Below are 22,050 nucleotides of genomic sequence, written 5' to 3'. Positions count from 1 at the left end.
TTGGGTTGTTAAAAATGAACACTATGTGGCACAGAGAAAGAAGCATACTGAATAACCAAATCCGTTACAGTCAAAGTTCTATGACAAAACATTCTTGTGGAACCATTATTTCAATTGAAATGCATTTATTTATCACAATAACCAATCTAATTTTCAGAACACAGAGTGGAAGTGCTGCTTGAAGCTGTGACAGTGCAATAATTCACGGGACCAATCATTGTACCATGTACAATGGCATGTGCTTCCCCTCATTTTAATTGTTTTCTGGTTCCTAGCATGATTTTATTTCAGTTTATTCTTTAAAAATACATGATAGTATCATTCCATCCCACAATAATATAACCATACACTCTGAGTGTTATTTTTACAAGTAATAGCTACTTGACATTGCTAAAAACTATCCAGAGTTGTCATGCATTTATTTCAAATTGAATACTCTAATTCTGTGGGAACTGCTTATCACTGGATTTTCTAACTGTGCAAACCCCTTTGCAGCTCATGCTTGCAGGCAGCCAGAAACACCGGCACATGTAGATGTGAAAGCAATAGATCTTCCTACTTTAGGGTATACTTTGGTGTATACCTGCCAGCCAGGATTTTTTCTTGCGGGTGGATCAGAGCATCGGACATGTAAACCAGATATGAAATGGACAGGAAAATCACCTATTTGTAAAAGTAAGTCATTACTCAAGTGATTTGATGGATCCTACTCGGTTTGAATTAATTTTCCCTAACATTTTTGTTTTATTTAATGGTATCAATTTTTTTCCACTTACTGTTTAATGACACACACGGAGCAACAACTTTTATTTTCTGAAAGAAATTGTGAAGAAATTGAGGTGAACATAACATCTAGAACTCATGGAGGGAGAAAAGGGGATACATGTGTTCAAGTGCACAGACATACATACATATATTTACCCTTAACAACAGCAAACAAAGCCTAAACGATATAAAGTACTACTTTTAACTGCATTTATCTTTATGTCACAGTTTTAAATAGTATTTCAAGGTATTCAGTGCTTACTATATGATTTTCTATGAGAATAAGAAAAGTTATTTAATATCCTAACTTTTAGATTCATGCAGGTATGCTTTTAGTCTAAGGATATCCTATAAAATAAAAAATAACAATAAAATAAGAAAAAAGTCTCTGCACTATAATGCACTTTTATATCAGTGTAATTTTCATGTAGTTTTCTAGAGTAGATCTAAGTATACAGTTATGAGGTCTGAATTTGCTCTTCACATGTAAATCAACATTACTTAGTTATCAATTCAGAAAAATAAAATAAAATTATTTTTAGAATATGAATAGTGAACAAATGGTCAGATGCCATGGGAAAGTTTTTGCCATATGATTTTTAATTTTAAGATATCAAAGTGTATTGAATATTTTCGATATTTGAACAATATTTATTTTTCTTTAATGAAAAGGCAGACTTCTTTGATTCAGCTTTTTCATATGATCTACATATCAGAATTTATCTTTATTCTGTGTTCCTGAAGCATAATTTTTCATAGATATGGCATAATTAATAATTTGAGATAAATGATCTTTTGTTTGGGGTTTTTTTTGTTGTTTTATTTATTGAAGATAAAATGCAGTAAAGATTTCTTTAAGGTTGGGTTACAGTCTTTAGGTATAATTCTCATTGAGCATCCTACACTTTTTGTGCTTTCTTAGCACTTGATCAGTCTAATTAGTGAATTTCTGCTCCTAAAGAGGAAAAAAAAAAAAAAAATATGCGAGAACAAGTCTTCCAATGGGACACGATCCTTGCTAATGTGCAAAAAGATGATGAGTCCAGAATTTGATCAGGATCAATGGTTGTAACTTTGCTGAGTGTACTAGAATATAGCAAATTCACAAATTGTTACTCTTTCTCATGGTTTCTGATCCTGTTATATGAATCAAGCTATCTGACTCTTGCTGCTTTGTGTCATAAATGCATCAATCTTAACACAATTTTTACTATATGTAATATAATATTGTTATTCATAATTAGATATAGTATTTGTCCCCTCTATAAGGCTCTCTTTTATAGCACTGGGACTGATATAAACATTTTAACCCTAAATGTATGAGATACTTAGCTAGCCAGACAACTTTTCACAGTAAAAATGTTGTTTACATAAATATTTTCTGATATTTTTGTGCAAGTGGATAGCTTTAAACATGTAAAGTATTCAAGATATTTCTGTTTTAAAAGTGACTCTATTGGATAAAAGATGATTGCATCCAACAGGTATGGTTTTAACATTCTATTTAAAAAAAAAAAAACAAACATACAAAAACCACACAAATATGTTCATGAAAATGATAATTTGTCTTTTTACTTGTAGGTAAAGGAGTGAGAGAAGTTAATGAAACAATAACTAAAACTCCAGGTTTGTATACAAGAAGAGCTTTAGATCTAAATAAATTAAATTGATTTACACCCAAGATTGTTATGGATAATAAAACTATTTCCAATATTTTAGTGATTTGTTACTAATTTCTGAGGAATATAAATGATGAGGTCTTTCATAATAACAGGTGACATGTGAAACCCATTCTATGAAATTCTTTCATGAAGAACTTTTTTAAAATTTATGTAGTGCCAATTTTCTGAATTGCTCAAAATCCTTTCTCAAATGGACAAAATAAGTTTATATATACAAACTTCAGATTTGATGTAGTTTTATATCAGAGCAATTGCTATAATGGAGAGCCTTACAATGAGTGTATACTATAATTGCAGGGATTAGAGTCAGTTACAGTTCTGCCCTTTATATTGCATGTGTTGTAAGAAATATAAAAAAACTCACCCTAAAAACAGCTTTGGAAATATTCTTGGCCATCATTTCACAGAAACTCTCCATGTACTCCAGACAGGGTTTCCAAAACAGTGTGAACCAGCAGGCAGATGTCAAGGCAGGCAAACATTAGTGTTTTCTATGCCACCTCATGAAAACATGTTTGCAGTTAACCTATTTCTCCTGCCAGTGACAAAATAGACAAATGTATCTGAGAAATCCTCATTCAGAAAATGAAATTCCTAATCTTTTTTATTAACTTATTTAGCAATAAGCAGAGTTTGTCACCAAATAAATAAGCTTGCAATTCTATATTTTGCTTTTTAGCAAAGCTGCAGGGAAAATAAGATTAATGGTTCACACTCATGGCAATTCACAGGACTCTGTAGAATAGATGGGATAAAAAGGTATTTCTGCTAATAATTAACCTTCCTGGAGAGTTTATTAGTGAAAGTGTCAGCTGAATCCATAAATGAGCTCTTCTGAAATGCATTACTTGTGCAGATTCACAATAAAGCAGGACATAGTGTTCCTTCATTATAATTAATATAAAGTCCTCGTTTATTGGAGGCTTCACCTCACCAAACACCTAAGGTGTGCATTACTCTGCTACCACACAGATTTTGAAGTTTCAATGCCAAATTGAAATGTAGACCTAGTTTCCAAATATATTCACTATGCAGAGTGTCAGTATCAATTCACACAATATCATGTCCTTTATAACTAGTTTTGATAAGTACTATTTAAAAGCTATTATAAAAGATTAAATTCTGTGATTGGAAATGCCAATAATATTAAACAGAAAAGTGAAACTGTAACAAATGACAGTAATTGAGAAGAAAAGGTTTTAAGTGATTTTTCAAAAAACAGTTCTGTATTATTATGTGTTTTTAAATTGTTAATTCCCTTCATTACAGAACATTATGTATTTTGAAATGCTTTCTTTGCATAGTTATTATGACTTCTGATACAATTTGATGTGCTGCTACCTGTATTTTGAACAGAATTAAGCTAATATTGGTAAACTGTGGTTCTGTAACTGAAAATACATTCGTATTCTGATTTTTAGACAACTGAATGCAAGTTATGGTTATTATTGTTTTGGTGGTTTTTTCTTTGTTTGGGTTTTTTTTTTTTTCAGAGTTAATGTCTTCATAAGAAATAGTAGGCATTTTTACATTTTTGAGTATAAGTTGCAACTAAAGGATTCTTACAATATCCATGTGAGAATTAAGAACTATATTGCTCTGTTTGGTTTCCACGGTTCTCACAGCTTTGTATAGTCCTCACAGAAATAGTTAGGAAGCTCTTTTAATGAGCAGCCAGGGATTTTCCCAATTGTCATGCTCTGAGAACAATCAGTGCAGCCAGTGCAGTGTTGGAATACTAATAGCCAGTTCATTTTTCTCATTCTGCATTCCACCAGGGGGGAAAGGCAGGGACCTCATAAGGGCTCAGCACAATCGTCTCAGAGCCTGTCCAAGGCAGCATCCCTGGGGATTGCAGCACTTGTGTTTTAACATTTTAAAAAAAACATGACTGGGGAAGCAGTGATACAATTTTTCCCCCCACTGATTCACTGATGCTGTTCATCAGCAAGTGCAAATTCTGTAAATACTGAGTCAGTGGTGCTATTTTGCAAAGCTTAACATCTATTAGTGATAGAGCTGTTAGACAAACTGTGTGCTGAAGATGCTGAAATGTGGTGAAAGTATGGAGTCCTTTATAAAACTATGGAGTCCTTTAAAAAGTCCTACATAGTACCTCTCTTGTTCATACCACTAATACTGGATGTTCACCTTCATGGGAATATGTCAGCCACACAATTTCGATTAAATACACAGACAAATAAAAATAATTGTAATATTTCTCTTTAGAATACCAAGTTTCAAATTCAGCTATGTCACTATTTTAGCAAAAAATGAGAAATGCTTAGAGAAAAGAGTCTGAAAGACCCTTTACAGAATCCATGTATTTGCAGAAATTATACAAATTCTAAGGATTTGACATACCAACTGAAATGAAATGTTTCATATTTTTGGTAGTAAGTTGAGGTAACCTTGTGTAAAGTCCCATTGACTTTTACTTTGGAAATGGAACACTTCCAGTTATTCAAAGCTGTTACACTCAAAGCCATTTAATAGGTCTCTGTTCATTTGGAATCCAGTGATAGAACCAATAACATGCTGATGATGTTTTGAAAGCATTCCACACTGAGCTTGAACATTTACTTGTGACTTTTGCACAATTTAAAGGCAAAAGACATGGAAGAAGTTATTTATTAATTATTCAACCACTAATCACCTCTCTGATTTTCAGATGTATTGCATGTCAAGTATTGTTGCCCTGGGTTTCTTTTTTGATTCATTTTTGGAATAAGTGATTAGGTAGAGGAGGAAATATCCATGGATTTTTTTTTTTTAATTGATACAGAGAATACCTGCACTGATTTTCTTCAATATTCAATTTTCTTCAATAAAGACAGCTACCTTTATATTTGCTCAGAGTTTGACAAAATGCAAAGATAAATCCAATTATTTGATTTAATATTTTAACTATAAGAGTGTGAAACATTTCTAATGTCAGTCTTTAGCTATTTAGAAAGAATCATTTGTAACAGTCATGAATAGTAAGGGTAAACTTTAATACTTTCTAGGGCTGTCATTTTGTCAAGATATGATGTGATTAGTTAAACAATTTAAAATACAACATCTAATATCTAAATAGTTTTTTTCTGTGGAGAGGAAAGATACCAACCACATTAAATAGATAATCCAAACACATATACTTCTTCCAATAATTCGTGTTTCATTTTGTAGGTTTTTTACTTCAGATAGTTCAAACTGCAGTTGCTGAGAAATGGCAGTATATTTTAAATCAAAAAAGTTTCATTCTTTGAAAACTTCACTGTGCATAGGTGCAGTAATATTGTATGAAAAAAACTTTGAAGTCTAAAAATGACTGATAAAACTGTACCAGAAATTCAGTCAATTCAGTTGAATATTCATTTGATAGTCAGTTGAAAATCAGGCACAGTGCTCAATAGATCCATGAAAGAGAAGAGATGGCCTAAAAGAGTGTTTTCTTCCAGAAATCTTTGGTTTCAGAATAATATCATATTTATTTCCTTATACCTAAAGGTACAGGGCTTTAGGAGAAGAGTCTATTGTTTCTCATAGTCATGAGGACATTCACTGAATCACATAAGCTCTAAAGTGTGACACTATTTGAGAACATATACTGTGATGGACAGGTGTATTATATTATAGGTAACTGTTTTGAAAGGTTATTAGATATATAGTCTGTATTATTGAAATCTTTACTATAAAATGTCCTTACAACAGTGGATTGATTGTCTAAAAAATATTACGACCATAAGTTTGGCTAGAAAGATTGTTATTTCATTGTAGTTTACTTCTGCATTTGTTTCTTCCCCTTCTCCCCCCTCCTTTTATTTAGTTCCTTCAGATGTGTTTTTTATAAATTCGCTGTGGAAAGGGTTTTATGAATATTTAGGGAAAAGACAGCCTGCTACTCTCACTGTTGATTGGTTCAATACTACAAGCAGCAAAGTGAATGCCACATTCATTGAGGCATCCAACATACAACTCAAACTATCAGGTAGGTTCAGAATTTGGTTAAAGAAGCTGTTTTGTTTTTTTTTAATCTTGTCAGTTTTGATGCATTTTCATTCAAATGGATAATGAAAGAAAAACTTTATATTTTTGCTTAAAAAATTGTTCATTTGCAAAAGGAGAGGTTCTAACAAAATGTTCTGCACAGGCTTCTGTCATTTCACATGCAGTCACCTATCTACTGAAACCATTATATTTCAAATAGATATTGAAGTAGGGTTTATTCATCTCAGACTGTTGGATAGCATTGGTGTGTTGAACTCACAGGAAATACTGAAGTGGCAGACAAAGCATAATACAGACATATTAAGAACTGTACCATTGGAAAGCTCAATCAATCAATAGCGATTCATATCTATCTTAAAACAATGTGGTATTAATTATGGCATAGCATAAAATAGGCAAAGATAATTAAATAACATCGTAAATTATGCATACCTTATAATCAACATCATGCCTTCCTTTCTGCAAATCTAACTGTGAAGTTCAGATTTAGTCTCTCATCACAGTTATATTGAAAAAACCATTATCAGCTATCACTATCTTTTAAGGTCAAGAGTTCAGAGAGAACTACACTAGTTTCTTGCCAAATAGGAATTTCCTTTCACTGGTGATATCTACTGTAGCAATATACTGTTGTGATGTCAGTAAAATAATTTTTTTTCCAGGTCAAGGAAATTACAGGAAAGGAATTCTATCTGTATTCAGAATTATTGAAATACTGTATGAAAAGGCAACAGGTTTTGTCCTACTATGTATAAAATTAAACAATATAAACCTATCTTTACATACTTTTATCAAGTATGATGAAGCAAAGGATGAGTCAAATAAGATCCAGACATTACATTACTTTAAATCTTGAGGTTTTCCATGTTATGAAATTCTTTTGTTGCAGAATATTTTCTACAACTCTTTTAGTTCTAAAGCAATATAATTAGATTTGGAGGGATATTTGAACAAACTGGTTGAAAATTTGCTTAAAATGTATCTCATGCATCCTTTGTTTTAATAGGTGTTTACAAGAAAGAAGAAGCCCATTTGCTCTTGAAAGCTTTTCAAATTAAAGGACCAAGTGACATATTTGTAAGCAAGTATGAAAACGACAACTGGGCACTAGATGGTTATGTAAGTACCCAGGTTGCCATGGATAAAGATTACTGAGATTAAATTCTGAAGTAATTTGTGATTATCTATGTAACTGCATCCATTTCCTTGTACTACAAATATGTAATCCAGCTCTCTGGATGTCAAAGTAGAGATTGATTAGCTTTTTCTTTTAAAAGTATGTACAAACAAACTTGTCTTTGCTGTGCTCTGGTTAAAACTTTTAGCTTATGGAAGGGAAGAAGGAGTGAATCATCTTAGTTTGCCATGGTTTTGCCTTTTTTCCCTAGATGAATGAGAATTTTACCTTTAGTAATATTGTTTTCTTTTGTGTTGGTAAATAGTTTAATGTAATAAAAGTGCACCTAATCTTGATGGAAAACAGTGTTGTTTAACTTTTTGCATTTCTTCCTTCTGCCTCATGATACCTTCTATGGAAAATAGTTTTAAATATGACAATTTAGCAGGGTTCTATATCTTCATACTAATTCAATAATGAGTATGGCATTTCAAGAATTTTAAAACCTAGTAATATTCATTAGATATTTTTAAATAATTCCAGGTGTTATCTTGAAACTTTGTATAGCAGCATTACAAAAAATAAAATAAAATATTTAAAATAATAAATGTTGTACAAGCATAGAAAATTCACTAATATTTTAAGGGCTAAAAAGTGAAGACCTGGGCCCCATATTTTCTATTCTAAGACAGAAAAAAAATGGCTAAACATTGTTATTTATTCATTTCGGAAATCTTTTTTTTTTTTGTTTGTTTCAACATATTCTAGGTATCCTCAGGGCTTGAAAGAGGAGTTTTTACCTATCAAGGTGATATACATGGAAAAGACTTTGGAAAATTTATGCTCCAAAGACAAGGTACATGCTTTCATAGATCTTTAATATGTATCATCTTTTGGGATCCTGCAGGAAAGAATTCAAAGTATTACTCAGCTATCTAGCTGAAGTAAACACATTTATTTCACAATTACAAATATGCATATTTGAAATGTACAGTTCAAATTATATAATTATAAATCCTAATTTACCTCTGCTTAGCATGTTACTATCACAAGTTTTCTAGTGTGGCAACCTAATAAGTATAGGATACTCTTAAAGAGAATGCCATTGCAAGAACTTACATTTCTTTTTGAAAGTACCAGGGATATCAAGCAATGCAAATACATCTCTGGCTTAAATAAATAAATTGTAGTACGAATCATATAAGAAATTAAAAGGACAGAATCAACCCGAATTTTGACAGTGTCATTTGTAGAGTGCCTGTTGGTGGTGGATGTTTTCAGAATGTGTATGTATTTGGACCGAATTTTACTTCGCTGTCAAAAATATTAAATGAGTATCTGAGTTATGTATTACAGCCATGGACACAAGTGCTCTAGCAGCTGGTATAAGACTAGTTCTTTTACTCAGAAAATAGTTTTATCATAAAACCGGAAGCATTTACTTATGAAATATTCACTCATAAAATATTTTTGGCAAATACCAAGTGTAGGCATCTGCATTTCCTGATCCTGGAACTACTGCAAAGTGGTCAAAGCATGGTATGTACACAGAAAACTACTGGTCTAGGAAAAGGAGACAGCCTAGACAGTACCTCTATGGCAGACTGTATGTACATTTTATATATTGCCTTGGTTCCATTAGCTTTACTGGTGCTGTAGCCTCTTTAGAACTCTTTAGAGTTCTGTCTAATCTCTCTTGTGCTTCTTTGCTCAATTAAGTACTGCAATAGCAGTTCTGCTGTGGATTTGCTCATCTTTGCCATCTCTCAAATTGCTAAGTATGCTTAGTGACTAGGGGCAGAAATCCATATCTTCAGAGTCCCAGCCTAAGAACTGCCAAATATTTAAGCCAAATGCAAGTTCAATCTTGTGTGGGACAGATTATTTGTCTGCCTCTACTTTCATGTAATCTTTACTATTGTAATATCTAAGCTGCTTTTGCTTTCTGATTTTAGCTATCACACTGTAAAAGCAGAGCATCAACATTTGTTCAAACAGCTGTCTGTTAAGCAGCCTTTGGTATCTTGAAACAGTAAGAATGTGGTTTGTTGGTTTTGTTTCGGGGAGGGTGTATATTTGTATTTCCTATTTTCTTAAGCAAGGTCCAAAAATATATCCATGGTTTGCCAACTACCTAAAATAAAAGTTTGATTCTATGTGAAAGTGATAACTCATGGTGGTAAAAGAAGAATAAGCAGAAAATTAAACAATTATAGAATTCTTCAGTTGTATTCTATAGCAGTGGGAAACATTGTCCATAACACCCTTTAGCACTGTAATATAAGAGATCAGTTTGTATAAGGCTAGTAAGGAGCTGGAGTGTCCAAGTTAATCCTGCATTCCTTCACTGAGGACCTCTCATCTTCAGCTTTAACATCTTGGTAGAGAGCTTGATGCAAATGCAGATACCATCTCTTTTACAAGATTGCTGATTTTCTATAAATTGTTTATTCTCTATTGAATAATCAACACCTAAAAGGAAATAGTAAATTTCCATCCAATACAGGTCATATTTGTCAATATTCTCTTATGTTTAAGGGTAATCTGCTCTGTTTTAAAAATCTATTCTGTTCATGAATATTTTGCTGAGATGATGATCTCATATATCCTCTGTTGTAAGGTTTAACATATTTCTGGTTTTTAAGTTAAATTATTTTCTGCCTTTACAGTAAAACAAAATATACATAAACTGGTGCATACATAAAGCAATATGAAGTTCTTCATCTGCAAGCATACTTCAAAGACAGCATTTATGGAGAACTACTTGGTTAAGTGGGAAAGATCAAAAATTTCATTAATCATTTTCTATAACACAATGCTAGAAAAAAAGAGTAGTCTCAGTGGGCATCAAGAATCACAGAATAAGTATTCTGAGTTGGAATGGACCCACAAGGAAAATCTCGTCCAACTCTTAGATGAATGACTCATACAGCAATCAAGCCCACAATGTTGGCATTATTTGAACTGTGCTCACACAGCTGAGTATGCTCAGCCTTGGAACTTAATGACATGAAAGCAGAAAGAACTTTTATTTCTTAGTACTTTTTATCCTCTCTCATAAACAATTTTGTTGTAGCCTTAGAAAACAACCCAAAGGAGAAAGAGATTTGTTATGTCTGTTTAGAGAAGTGAAACTGTACCTGAGCCTTCTTAAGAGGCCCAAGTTGTGACATCAAATTATTTATTCTCTTTTGCCAAGTAATCAGTAAATTCTGAGGGCTTTTTGTCTGTTAGGTTATAGCAACTTGGTTTCTAAAGGCTGCAAATCTGTGGCTAAGTTCAGTTTCAGCAATTGTTGAGTGCCTATGCCTCAACACTAAACTTCTAGAAGATGTTTTTCTAAAATCTTGTTCATTTCAGTCTGGACATTTCTTTTAAAATTGTATAAAAAGTTGGCTTTGTGAGAAGAGAAACCTTCTTCACAAAATTATTATTTTCCTGTATTTATTTTATCTGGAGAAATACAATGACTCACCTCTCTTTCAATTTTTCTTTCCTCAAAGTACTTTTTGACTTGTCTAGATTGACACAACATATTAACAAAAAATGAAACATGCATAATTAATTTGGATCTGTGTTATATGAGATCAATGGCTGTGGAATACACATTCATTACTGGAAATTAATCAACTCTTAATAGTGTTGAATATCATGAGACATGTGAATTTTAAATTTCACTCTATAAATCATCCTTCCTCTCCAGATCATTTCACACAACTTCCATCATTTACAAGGAAATTCTACATCTAAACAGGATACTGAAAGCTCCAGAGTAAAGAGCTGTTGTGTGTAAGCTAAAACACAAAAAGATATGTGGAATAATGAGCTATGAAATTGTGTGGTAACACACATTACACCTAGTGAACCTGTCCAGCAGGTTCAGTCAGGTGAAGAAGTTCCAGCCAAGCTGTTCCTTGGAAGCTGCTGAATTGCCTTCTATGTTGGTATTTTTTTTTCTTTTAAATCCTTGACCTGCTAACAATCCTTGTCTCAGAAATTACTTTTAAGTGTGTGGTTCTACTTTTCTTAATCATGCATGGCTTTTGCTGTCACACTTTCTCTGACTTGAACAGCATTTCTCTTAATAAAACTGAGCCATGCTATACAGATGCCCCAAGTAACTGAAACCCTGAGCTAGGAGTCAAAGGGGAAATGCATCTGATAGATCCAAACAATGACAAGAAAATATTCTTAATAACTGAATCATGGAATGGCTTGGGTCAGAAGGGCAGGATTGCCACCATGAGATCAGGTTGCACAGTATTTTCTTTAAAAAAGTAATATTTTAAATTAGGTATAAATGATAATGCTTTTCAAACACCTCAAGAGTAAAAGTACATGGCTTGTACATTGATGAATTCACTGTGTGTTATCAAAATTTAAATTCACCTGACTACTGGTGTTTTATGAGGATAAAGTCCTGTTATTATGTGAACTGTTAAAAAAACCCAAAAACATTTATAACCTTACTGAACATTCCTCTATTAAATAACACATTTCCCAATGAAAAAGTATGGCTGTTTTAATGAAAAGTAAATCAAATTATCTTTGGTATACATTTTGTGTGTGTGTCTGTGTGTATATTTAAGTATTTCTACTTTTCTGTTTTTAGTGGTAGCAATCACTGCCTTAATTTGGGCAGTACAATATGCTTTCTCTTTATTATCATGATAATGCTGTAAGAAGAACTGCAAAGTTAGCATCAGGATATGTTTAATCACAAACAGCTCTGAAAAATTAATATCATAGGTAGACCAGCCCATGCTGAGTCTCATACATGACTAAAATTCAGATTATTCAAAACTGCAGTGAAGTTTTTTTCTAATGAAAAACATATGCAATGCACAGTCTGAACCTGGTCAACTCCAGGTTGAAAGTCTCCAATTAGAGGTTGCAAACTAGTGTCAAAAATGTCAAGTTTTGTTACCTTAAGTGAAGTACTTCAAAAACTGTAGAGATATAAAATATGTTATTACCTCCACTATAAGTTTTGAATGAAGTATTAAATGTGAATCAGTTATCCAACATAGATAACTTTAAAGAAACTCTTTTAAGTGTAAATTTGTGCCTGTTTTTAAATCTTGAGCTGCACAACACTTTTAAACTTTAACTAAACCAAAAAGTTCATACTAAGAATCGTTTATTATGAATTTTATAATATTTCTGCTAGTTGTACATTAAAATGTATCTATCATATGTGGCATAATATCTTTGAGATATTAGTTAAGACTCCATTGATCACACATATTTCTATTCTGAAATTTGGATAAGAGTTTTCTTATTAATTCCGTATTTTTGTTTATGAACTTCAATTAATTTGATCATGACAATATTTTTAATTAATTATTCCAAATAATTAGAAAAACAGCTGGAGATTGTGGTGTTAAAAGATGAATAAAATGGAAACTGAATGTGTTGAGTTTTGGAGATTTTTAGAGTCTGTCACTTCTAACCAATAACAAACATTTAAAGCAGTACTTCTAAAACTTGTACTAACTGTTGGAACTACTGCAGTTTGTCTGTCTTTAATTTAGATAATTTGGGGAATGTCCAGTACATGCATAATGCAGTACAAATACATAAATTTACACCAAGTGTATTTCCACAGCTTGAGTTTTGGGACAAGTATAGATTACTAAATCCCACAGATTTTTTATAAAATTTTAGGTTGTATCCTAAAACAATTCAATGTTGAGAGTAATGTGATGAAGCTCATAACATAACCCCCAACTACCACAATAACAGGTTTATTAATTTGAAAACGTTTTCCTTCACCAGTTCTGGAGAGAAATATGTAGAGAACTCTAAAACATGACAGAAGATTAAGGCAAGGAAAAGATTGTAGTGCAATATTTTTTTGTATTTTAAGGGACCAAATGTGACAGTGCTTAAATTCCTAGGTAGGTTGACTTCATTTTAAAGGCAACTTAGTTACTTCCTAAAATTTAATTTTAATTTTTTTAATTAATTGTGCTAAAGGTATTTTAATATAAACAATTAAAGCATTCAAGGTTTAAAGATTTCAGGGAAAAAAAATCTCATTTGTCTTTTGCATTGAGCTTGAACTGCAAAAAATCATAGAATCATAGAATGGTTTGGGTTGGAAGAAACCTTAAAGATCATCTAGTTCTAAACCACCTGCTGTGGGCAGGGATACTACTCACAAGATCAGGTTGCTAGTGCTCCATCCAATCTGACCTTGAACATTTCTTGGGATCATAAGAGAATTATTAATTTTTTTTCTCTGTTTTATTTGGTTGGGGTTTTTTCTCAATTTTGGAACTTATTTATTTGTTTTAGTAGACTGGTGAAATTAGCATAGTGGTCATGTCTCTGCTGTATAAGTGGTTTGCATAGAGTCCTAAAAAGACTGATTGATGCTGCTGCTATCAGTGAGGGAGTTGTGGTGTTTGAAACACTGTGTACTGGTGGTTTGGAGCACTTCTGGGTGGTAAACAGCAGTGTCTCCTGTTCTTCTCCACTCTCAACAGCAATAGTACCCCAGAATATCAAGCCTGATCCTCTCTATAGATTCCCTCTGTCCCAGTCCTGCTTTCTTGGATGGGATATATATTGCTTTCTGAAGAGCTGTGAGTTCAAGCTAGCAACATGGAGTTCAATCTTAAAAAACTTTTTTTTTTTTCTGTAAAATTTTCTGTATTTTTCACTACAAATTGTCTTTCATCCTTCACAATTTGAATTACCAAGGTGGTCAATGGTCAACTATTTAAGCAATTTAGCAGCGTCTCTTTATACTGATGAAAAATTGTGTTCTGCAAAATGCTTTACAGTGCAGGTTATCTTCCTCTCCACAGCAGAAGCCCAGGGAGGCCATGCCACAGGTCTCTGCATTTGCATTGTCTGCACTGCTCCACCCCAGTGCAAACAGCAGCCAGAGGAGCATGGACACAGGTGCAGACTTGGGAGGGCTACTGAGCCCAGCAGAGCCACTGTGGTTTATTGCAGTCACCTCAGTTTTTCCTTCCTAGTTCTTGTTCGTTGTGATCTTGCATTGCTTATTGTTTTCAAGCTGAATATTAAGACTGCCAGAATACAGTACTTTTGCAGAATTCATTTGTTTTCAGAAGTTATATGACTTAACTTTATTAAATTGAGTCCTGATCAGTTTATTTCCTAATTATTTTATTTTCTGAATGCTATTTTTCAATTTGATTCTGCATGCTATTTATTTCAAGTTTTTAAATATAATTATTTAATCAAGACACCATCTTCTTTAGCTCTTGAATAAAAAGAACATCAGTAGCTGGACAATATGGGAATTTTATTTCTCTGCATAGATAATGTGGAAATTTTATTTCTCCCCCTTTTGTTTCATTTCAGGTCCTTTAAGTGCAGACACAGACCTTTCAAATCACTATTATGGTACAAACAGCAGTTCAGTTGCAGCTGCCATTCTGGTACCATTCTTTGCTCTAATATTATCAGGGTTTGCATTTTACCTCTACAAACACAGGTATTGTAAATGCTATTTATTAAATAATTTAATAAGATTTTGGTTGGATTTTGATACGTAGCTAGAGAACACAGTGCTAAAGCTTTCAAGAATATCTTTGCTCTAGAAAGACAAATATTTCTAGGTATTCCCTTGAAGGAGCTCAGTGCAGGGCAGTTCTTAATGGTGTACATTTTGAAAAATGAGTTTCTCTGTTATGGAGCAAAGTCCTATCAACCTTCTCAGTTCGTTAGGCTGAATCAGATTCAAATTGGAGGTCACATGTTCTATTTTTTTTTGTTTTGTTTTGTTTAAATGCTTTATTAAATTGAATGTAGCTTCTTCGTTCAAAAAGCTTACTAGTATTAATTATACAAGCTGAAAAATACATAAATCCCATGAGGAAACAGCCCATAATGTGACTACTTACAGTATATGCTGAGTCAGCTAGTGATTACTGTACAAATTGACATCACTTCAGGTCATACGAAAATTTTATATAATTAGATAATAGAATAAATACAACAATGTTGTCTGAAATCTGGTTTGAAGGCTGATATCTTCAAGATATCAGAAGATACGTGTCTTCTGAAAATTTGTTCATTCTGAGAACTATTTGCAAAATAGTATTTAACAGGAACATGCTTTTTAAACTTTTGTTCTATAATCATGATACCGAGAGTATTTTGTGATTGCATGAAATCACATAGACAATCTGAATTCTACCAGTGCCCTATGATGCAGTAGACTGTCTGCCTACCTCAGCATTGGATGATTTGGGAAAAACAAATTGCCAGAGGGCTTGAACTTGGGAACTCCAGTTTAAAAAAATCCATGTCCTGAAATGTAGGATAGCCTTTTGCTGACAAAAACTGGTCAAGAAGATCTGTCAACTATGTCTTCAAACTTGATATTGTCAGACATCTTTCTGATGCCTACAGGTCTACATTTTCAGACAGCTCCTGTTCTGCAGTGGTGGGGGGAGCTTTAACAGCACCATGAATGCACAGGCATTCAGATTTGGAGAAGAGATGGAATGAAAAGGGAATATTGCTTAGAAAGAGGGGCAAACTCATTAAAAAATATATTGTGACATGGGGGTATATTTTGTAGCTTATCCTATGAAATTTTTAATGCCCTACATGAGCAGTACTAATACGTATGTATTTAAGAGAGATAAAAGCTCATTCTTTAGTCTAGCGGCTCTAATCCCCCTATTAATGGTATGGCTGGTGCAGCACTGTAGGTCTCCCTTATTTAAATGCATTATATTTGAGATAGATGTTTCTCATAAATTAATATTTCAAATAATATTTTTCCTTTTCTTCTATTTTCAATGAATTACTTCCTCTAAACTACAGGTTTTAGAGGGGATATCAGTGTCATATTACCACCAAAAAATTAGCAAGTTGATTAGTGAGGTAAAGTAATTTCAGGTCAAAATTTATTCTTTTCAAAAGAAAGGATGTTCCAACAGAAAGAGAACAGAATCTGAAAGTTTTGAAGTGACAATCTTGAAATGACATTAATGATCAGAGTAACAAAAATTTTCAAAATTATGCAATGATTATTATGCTCCTAGAGGCTCTCTGTAACAGAGAATTTGAAGGTCTTAGGGTGCAATTTTATGGATCTCACACAAACATCATGTAATTAGAACCAGGTTTGTTAAACCTTTTTTACATAGTTGTAGCTTTTATCTGTCTGACAGGGATTACTTCAAGAATGAAGACAGCAAACCAATCTTTCTGAGCAAAATTAAAATATATTTAATTACTTGTACTTAGGAAAGCTACTAATTATCTTCTAAGATTGTTTAGTAGTTATAAAATTAAAATAGGCAGAAAAAACGTATTTATTAGTAACAAAATTATTTGCATATTGTCAATTTCCATTAGTGATGTCTTTCAGCCATAGCTTTCCCTATCTGCTATCCAAAACAAAATAATTTTATATTAAGAATCTGACATTCATAAACCCTTTTCTGAAGTTATATAATGATATATTTATTAAACACAAAACACTTACATTTTGAACTCTTTTATCTCCTTTCTTGCTTTATTAAAATTATATGTATAAAACAATATACTGAACTTCCTTATTGTATTTCTTTAGATACTTCTGAATACAAAGAGATTGAAGTTTGAAATAGTAAAATGTAATATAATAGGTTATCACTTTACTAGATGTATCAGAAAATCTGCACAAAAAATTCTGGGTTATATTTAATTTAATTATTGGCTTCCTATGTTCTAACAGAGCTTTCCATAAAAATGTGAACGTTTTTGAAATTTTGATCTCTCTTTCATGCTGAGAAAACACTATCAAAAATAAAAGATTGGTTACTTTCAGTATCATTTGATGCTGAATTGTAAACATTTATGTGAATATCATGATTTGATAAATCTGATTATAGGTGTTTGAACAAGGTATTTAGAAAAGTATTTATGTTTATTGTTGGAAGTATTTATGGAGGTAGAAAGACATGCTGTGGGGGATCTACCTGGAATAACTGGAATTGCAGACACTTAACTGAAGGTTACTACCACTAGCAGTGTGAGGTTTTATGGACACTTGCTCTTGGATGTAGACTGAGTGGAAATACTAGAATATCTATTATTGCTGATGATAATTTCCTGTCTTTTTTCCCCCAGAACAAGACCAAAAGTACAGTACAATGGATATGCTGGACATGAAAACAGTAATGGACAAGCTTCATTTGAAAATCCCATGTATGACACAAACTTAAAACCCACAGAGGCAAAGGCTGTGAGGTTTGATACGACTCTGAACACAGTTTGTACAGTGGTATAGCCTTCAGTGCCCAATATGACTGATTCATAGCCATACCTCTGATGGACAAGCAGTAATTCCTTTGGTGCCATATACCAGTTTCCCTTCTCTTGGCTTTGCTGCTGTAATCTTTAACATCTTCTGTCAGCCTACATGCAGCTAAATTTTCTGGTAAAAAACGTGTCAGTCTTCGGGGGATCAGACAAAGAATATTTTTTTCATCTTGAAGTTGGATCAAAATGCCTGGCTGCATCTGCTTCAAACCAAGGCACACTTTAAGGAAGACTGCCAAGTCATGCCAATTTGTCATATTGAATGCCTCAGACTTTCATATTTGTATGCGGCTGGATGCCTTTCTTCTGGGCACTTGGATGAATCCTTTGAGTACTGTGACAAATGATAGCACCACAGATTATCCCCGGGAATATTCTGAAGAAATAAAGCTCTCTTGAAGGAGGAGACAGCCTTCCTTGAGGTTGCATACCCTTGCAAATGCTTTACCATTGAAATCTTGCTAAAATTAGAAAAACTTACAGTATATTTTATTCATAGGGTGGTTTTGCCAATTCCCCAATCAGCCGTTAATATCGCAAAATAATAATGCACAATTTTTTTGCACTAGGGTGTAATGGCTGACTGAGTTAAGATACTGGTAAAAATATACAGGGTTTCTACACACTGTCCATTGTAAATAGACATTCACTCACTCTTTGCCAAGCAAAACATTCCACAATAAATTTACTTGGAATATTAAATTGCCCCCCATGCTTAGCACCTGTTAAAATCTTGTGCTATAGAAGATATTGTTTCCTTTGTCAGTTTTTGGCTAAATTTCATTATCAACATGATTACAAGTCACTGGAGACTTTCAGCCAGAACAAGAGCCCTTTTCTAAGAAATTTTCATTGCCACTATTGTTTTCTTCTGATATCAGTCATCAATCACCACTGTCAGTATCATACTATTTAACAGCAGGGGGGTTAGCAGCTATTGCTGCTTGCCATGTACAAATGTGAATAGTAATTTATTTTAGATAGCTCATAAAGCCTGTGAGCCTGTGCTCATAATACAGTCTTCCCTTTTGCATTGTTTTTCCATTTTTCCTTTAATATGACATCATTTTCTGATGTTACATGGAACTAAACCACATTACAGTAGCATAAATAAACCCAGTGCAAATTGTCCATAGAAAGTGGTCATTCAGTTTCTACTTTGAACAAAGAGAAATAGTCAACTATCTTTGCTTTCTATTTATTTTAAATTTTTTAAACACTTTTTTTTTTTGCTTACTGCATTTGTACTTACACAGTTTGACAGAGACATTTATACATACAAAGTTTGAGTAATCATTAACATTTGCATAGACTTAGAGGTTTTATTGAATGAAAATAAAATGCCATTGGGCAGATTAATTAAATTGAGTTTTAAAATTAGGAAATTATAGTAAACAATAAAGAAAATCTGGTTTTAGTCATACACACTGAGTGAAAAAACAGGAAAGTTGTTTTGCTTTTCTTCTAATTCAGGGCTGTTTTTTTGATGCTGTTGTTTTGTTTTAGTTTTCTGAATTTCAAAATGTCCTATTGTCCAGCTGCTATCTAAGCCTGTTGAAAAGTTTTTCTGAACTCCATATATTTGTAGGTCTGGCTGTTACACACAAAATGAAAAGGTAATATAAGCCCACTAACAGGTTTTTCAGCTAATGTTGCAGAACGCAACAAAAATTTCAAAGGTAACCCTTGGTCAGCTTAACAACTACATCTGTTAGATGAAAAATACCAGCAATATAATACATAATAATTGTAGGGTCTGCAGCTGTTATATTCTTCATATGAGCAAGAAACTCTAAAGAAAATGTAATAAATAATCCTTTCCAGTCAGTTTCTTGTTTATATTGTTAGTAGTTTTTTTGCTTTCTTTTTCATTTGTTCTGAAGTTACTGTGCAGTAAGTTTCATTTAGCTGTCCCATCTCAGAGCCCTTCAAATTTCCTGAGAAATTACAGTTATCAGATAAAAGTTGTCCTGTTCCTCCCCCGCGTAGAGAAAATTGCTTGGCAAATGAAGAGCTTCTGTAGGAACAGTGGGCCAGGAAAGGATGTCCAAGTAAAGTTTATGAGAGGTGTTCAAAACTTATATTACTTCATTAAAAGTCTTTCTGTAGTGGCAATGACAGAAAAAAAGAAAAAAAAAAAAAAAAAGGAGTTTTGAAAACAAAATATATAACTTTTATTGATGTTTTCTAGTCCTGTCATTACAGTGTATACTTCAGTGCCCTGTCTCACTATGACCACCAAGGAATGTGTTGGAGGATAAAAGAGAATAGTTAAAAGGTTTGATCATTTGTATTAGAGAGCCCAGATTCCATGAATCCATTATTCAGTGGTTCGTTTTGGGAGGAATGTAACTTATCCTGAGTGAGTGCTCTTTGATCAGTGACACTCAAAAGGAACACACTAACAAATTATCCTAAGTGTGCTTGGAGTGTTGATTAAACAGGAGCTTCACACTGGAGCCCACTAAAACAGAAGTATCGTAGTTTAATCAGTTCTACACACACCTTTCAAATTCCTCTCCTCCTCTGCTATTTGAGTCTTCTGTTCAGGTTGGATCTCCTTCTCCTGAAGTTTTTATGCAGAGGGCTGTGCATGCATGCACTTAGATACGGTGCTTCTTCAGAGTGAGACTCTTAAGGTGGTGTGCAGTGCTGAGTAATGGCAGCCAGGAAATCTGTTCATTTGAGATATATGCAGAAGACTTTTCCCCCAGCGTTGACCAGATCATTATGACAGGCTAATAATACATGCTATATTTTTTTTAAAAAAACAGGTTATGTGCTTCAAAGCTGTTAAAAACTGCTGCTTGTATCACACATCTTGCCTTTCTCCAGGCTAGCTGCAATAATTTTTTTTCTTGTGTAAAATATTTTGTAAACAAAATAAGTTGTTATTAAAAAAATAAAAAAAAAAGTGGGAGAGTGGGGGTGGGGGGATTGGGGAGAACGCCCGCATAATGACCAAGTCAATCTAATTTTCATTCCCACTATTCCATTCTGCCATTTCACTACATGCTGCTGTGACATGAAGTAGGTGCAAAAGAACTTTTTGTACAGAGATATATTTTTTATGAAGAATTTGTAAAATTATTAAATATGCTGTACTTTTTTGATTAATGTAGGTAAATTGTTAAAAATAAATGTTTTTACAATACAAAAAGAAATTGTAATTTTCCCAATAATGTAAAATTTACCATCTTTAGCTGATTTTCAGTTCTGATCCTATTACACTTGTATTAATATTAAAGTGGCCTGTTAAAAATAAACAGTATTCTCTTTGGAAAAAAAAATGAACAAAAACATAAAAGACTGTAATATAGCCTGTGCAATGCCACCTACCTTGAAAACAAAATCAGAGTTCTAATTAAATATTTAATTTTAGATTTTCACCTATTGTGTGACCTGTTCTTATCAACTTTCTTTCTTCTCTTTCCTTTTATGCTTTTAAATCTCAGATACTGATTTTTCATTACATAATGTTTCAATAGAATCATGGTCTTGTCATTTTATGTTCCCAAGTAATTCATACTTGGGAAAAAATTTGAAGGCACTGTCTCATGAGGTGGAATTTACCTCCTGTTATGTTACAGGTTCAGATTTTAAAATGGGAAGTAAGCTATTTGTTTGTTTTATAAAAAAATAACCAATTTTTACTTTCACAAGCCTGCATCCTACCCATGGAACCGATGGATCACATGGAGCCAGAGGTATTTCCAGTTTTAACATCATAGAGCTAGTTCTTCAAATGTACATACTTTGAATAAAATACAAATGCTTTTTAAAATGCTTTTATACATAAAGTTAGCCATATATATTAATGTTTTCAGAATCAATGTATGAAATTCTAAGCATTTTAAAAAATGTTTTAGTGTCTCCTCATGTTAAAAATATTAAATCCATTTACTTGCTGACAGCTTAATGAAGAGTCAGTCTTTAAGAATATTCTACCCGTTATTCCTTTGGGAATCAGTGGTAGGACATGAGTATGGTTCACTTTAAGAAAAAACTAAGATGTGTGCATGTCCTTGCTGCTCACAATCCATCCTTCTGTTATTATGATGCCTTATAAACAGGTGTTAAAAGTTCCCATCTTTCACAGTGATCTGACCATCCTGAGACTAAGCTGTAGACTGGAATCACTATCAGAGTGGATACAGAGGCTCTGTCTGACAGGGGGTCATGATTTTTACCTCT

At 33.0% G+C, this 22,050-nt stretch overlaps 1 protein-coding gene across 1 annotated transcript in view; it reads left to right on the top strand.

Moving 5' to 3' along the window:
* The window catches only part of CSMD1 (CUB and Sushi multiple domains 1), a 1,037,656-nt gene extending 1,016,469 nt beyond the window's left edge, over positions 1 to 21,187 (top strand). Inside the window, exons 64-70 of the mRNA XM_056488498.1 lie at positions 496 to 675; positions 2,347 to 2,391; positions 6,259 to 6,420; positions 7,447 to 7,559; positions 8,326 to 8,413; positions 14,899 to 15,031; positions 17,665 to 21,187. Of these exons, the coding sequence (XP_056344473.1) occupies positions 496 to 675; positions 2,347 to 2,391; positions 6,259 to 6,420; positions 7,447 to 7,559; positions 8,326 to 8,413; positions 14,899 to 15,031; positions 17,665 to 17,824 (881 nt within the window). The 3' untranslated portion in view covers positions 17,825 to 21,187. The remainder of the gene's footprint in view (positions 1 to 495; positions 676 to 2,346; positions 2,392 to 6,258; positions 6,421 to 7,446; positions 7,560 to 8,325; positions 8,414 to 14,898; positions 15,032 to 17,664) is intronic.
* The last annotated feature ends 863 nt before the right edge of the window (positions 21,188 to 22,050 follow it).

This window comes from Oenanthe melanoleuca, chromosome 3 (genome assembly GCF_029582105.1).
Source record: "Oenanthe melanoleuca isolate GR-GAL-2019-014 chromosome 3, OMel1.0, whole genome shotgun sequence".
Classification (NCBI taxonomy): domain Eukaryota; kingdom Metazoa; phylum Chordata; class Aves; order Passeriformes; family Muscicapidae; genus Oenanthe; species Oenanthe melanoleuca.
This window is presented reverse-complemented; position numbering and strand designations above follow the sequence as displayed.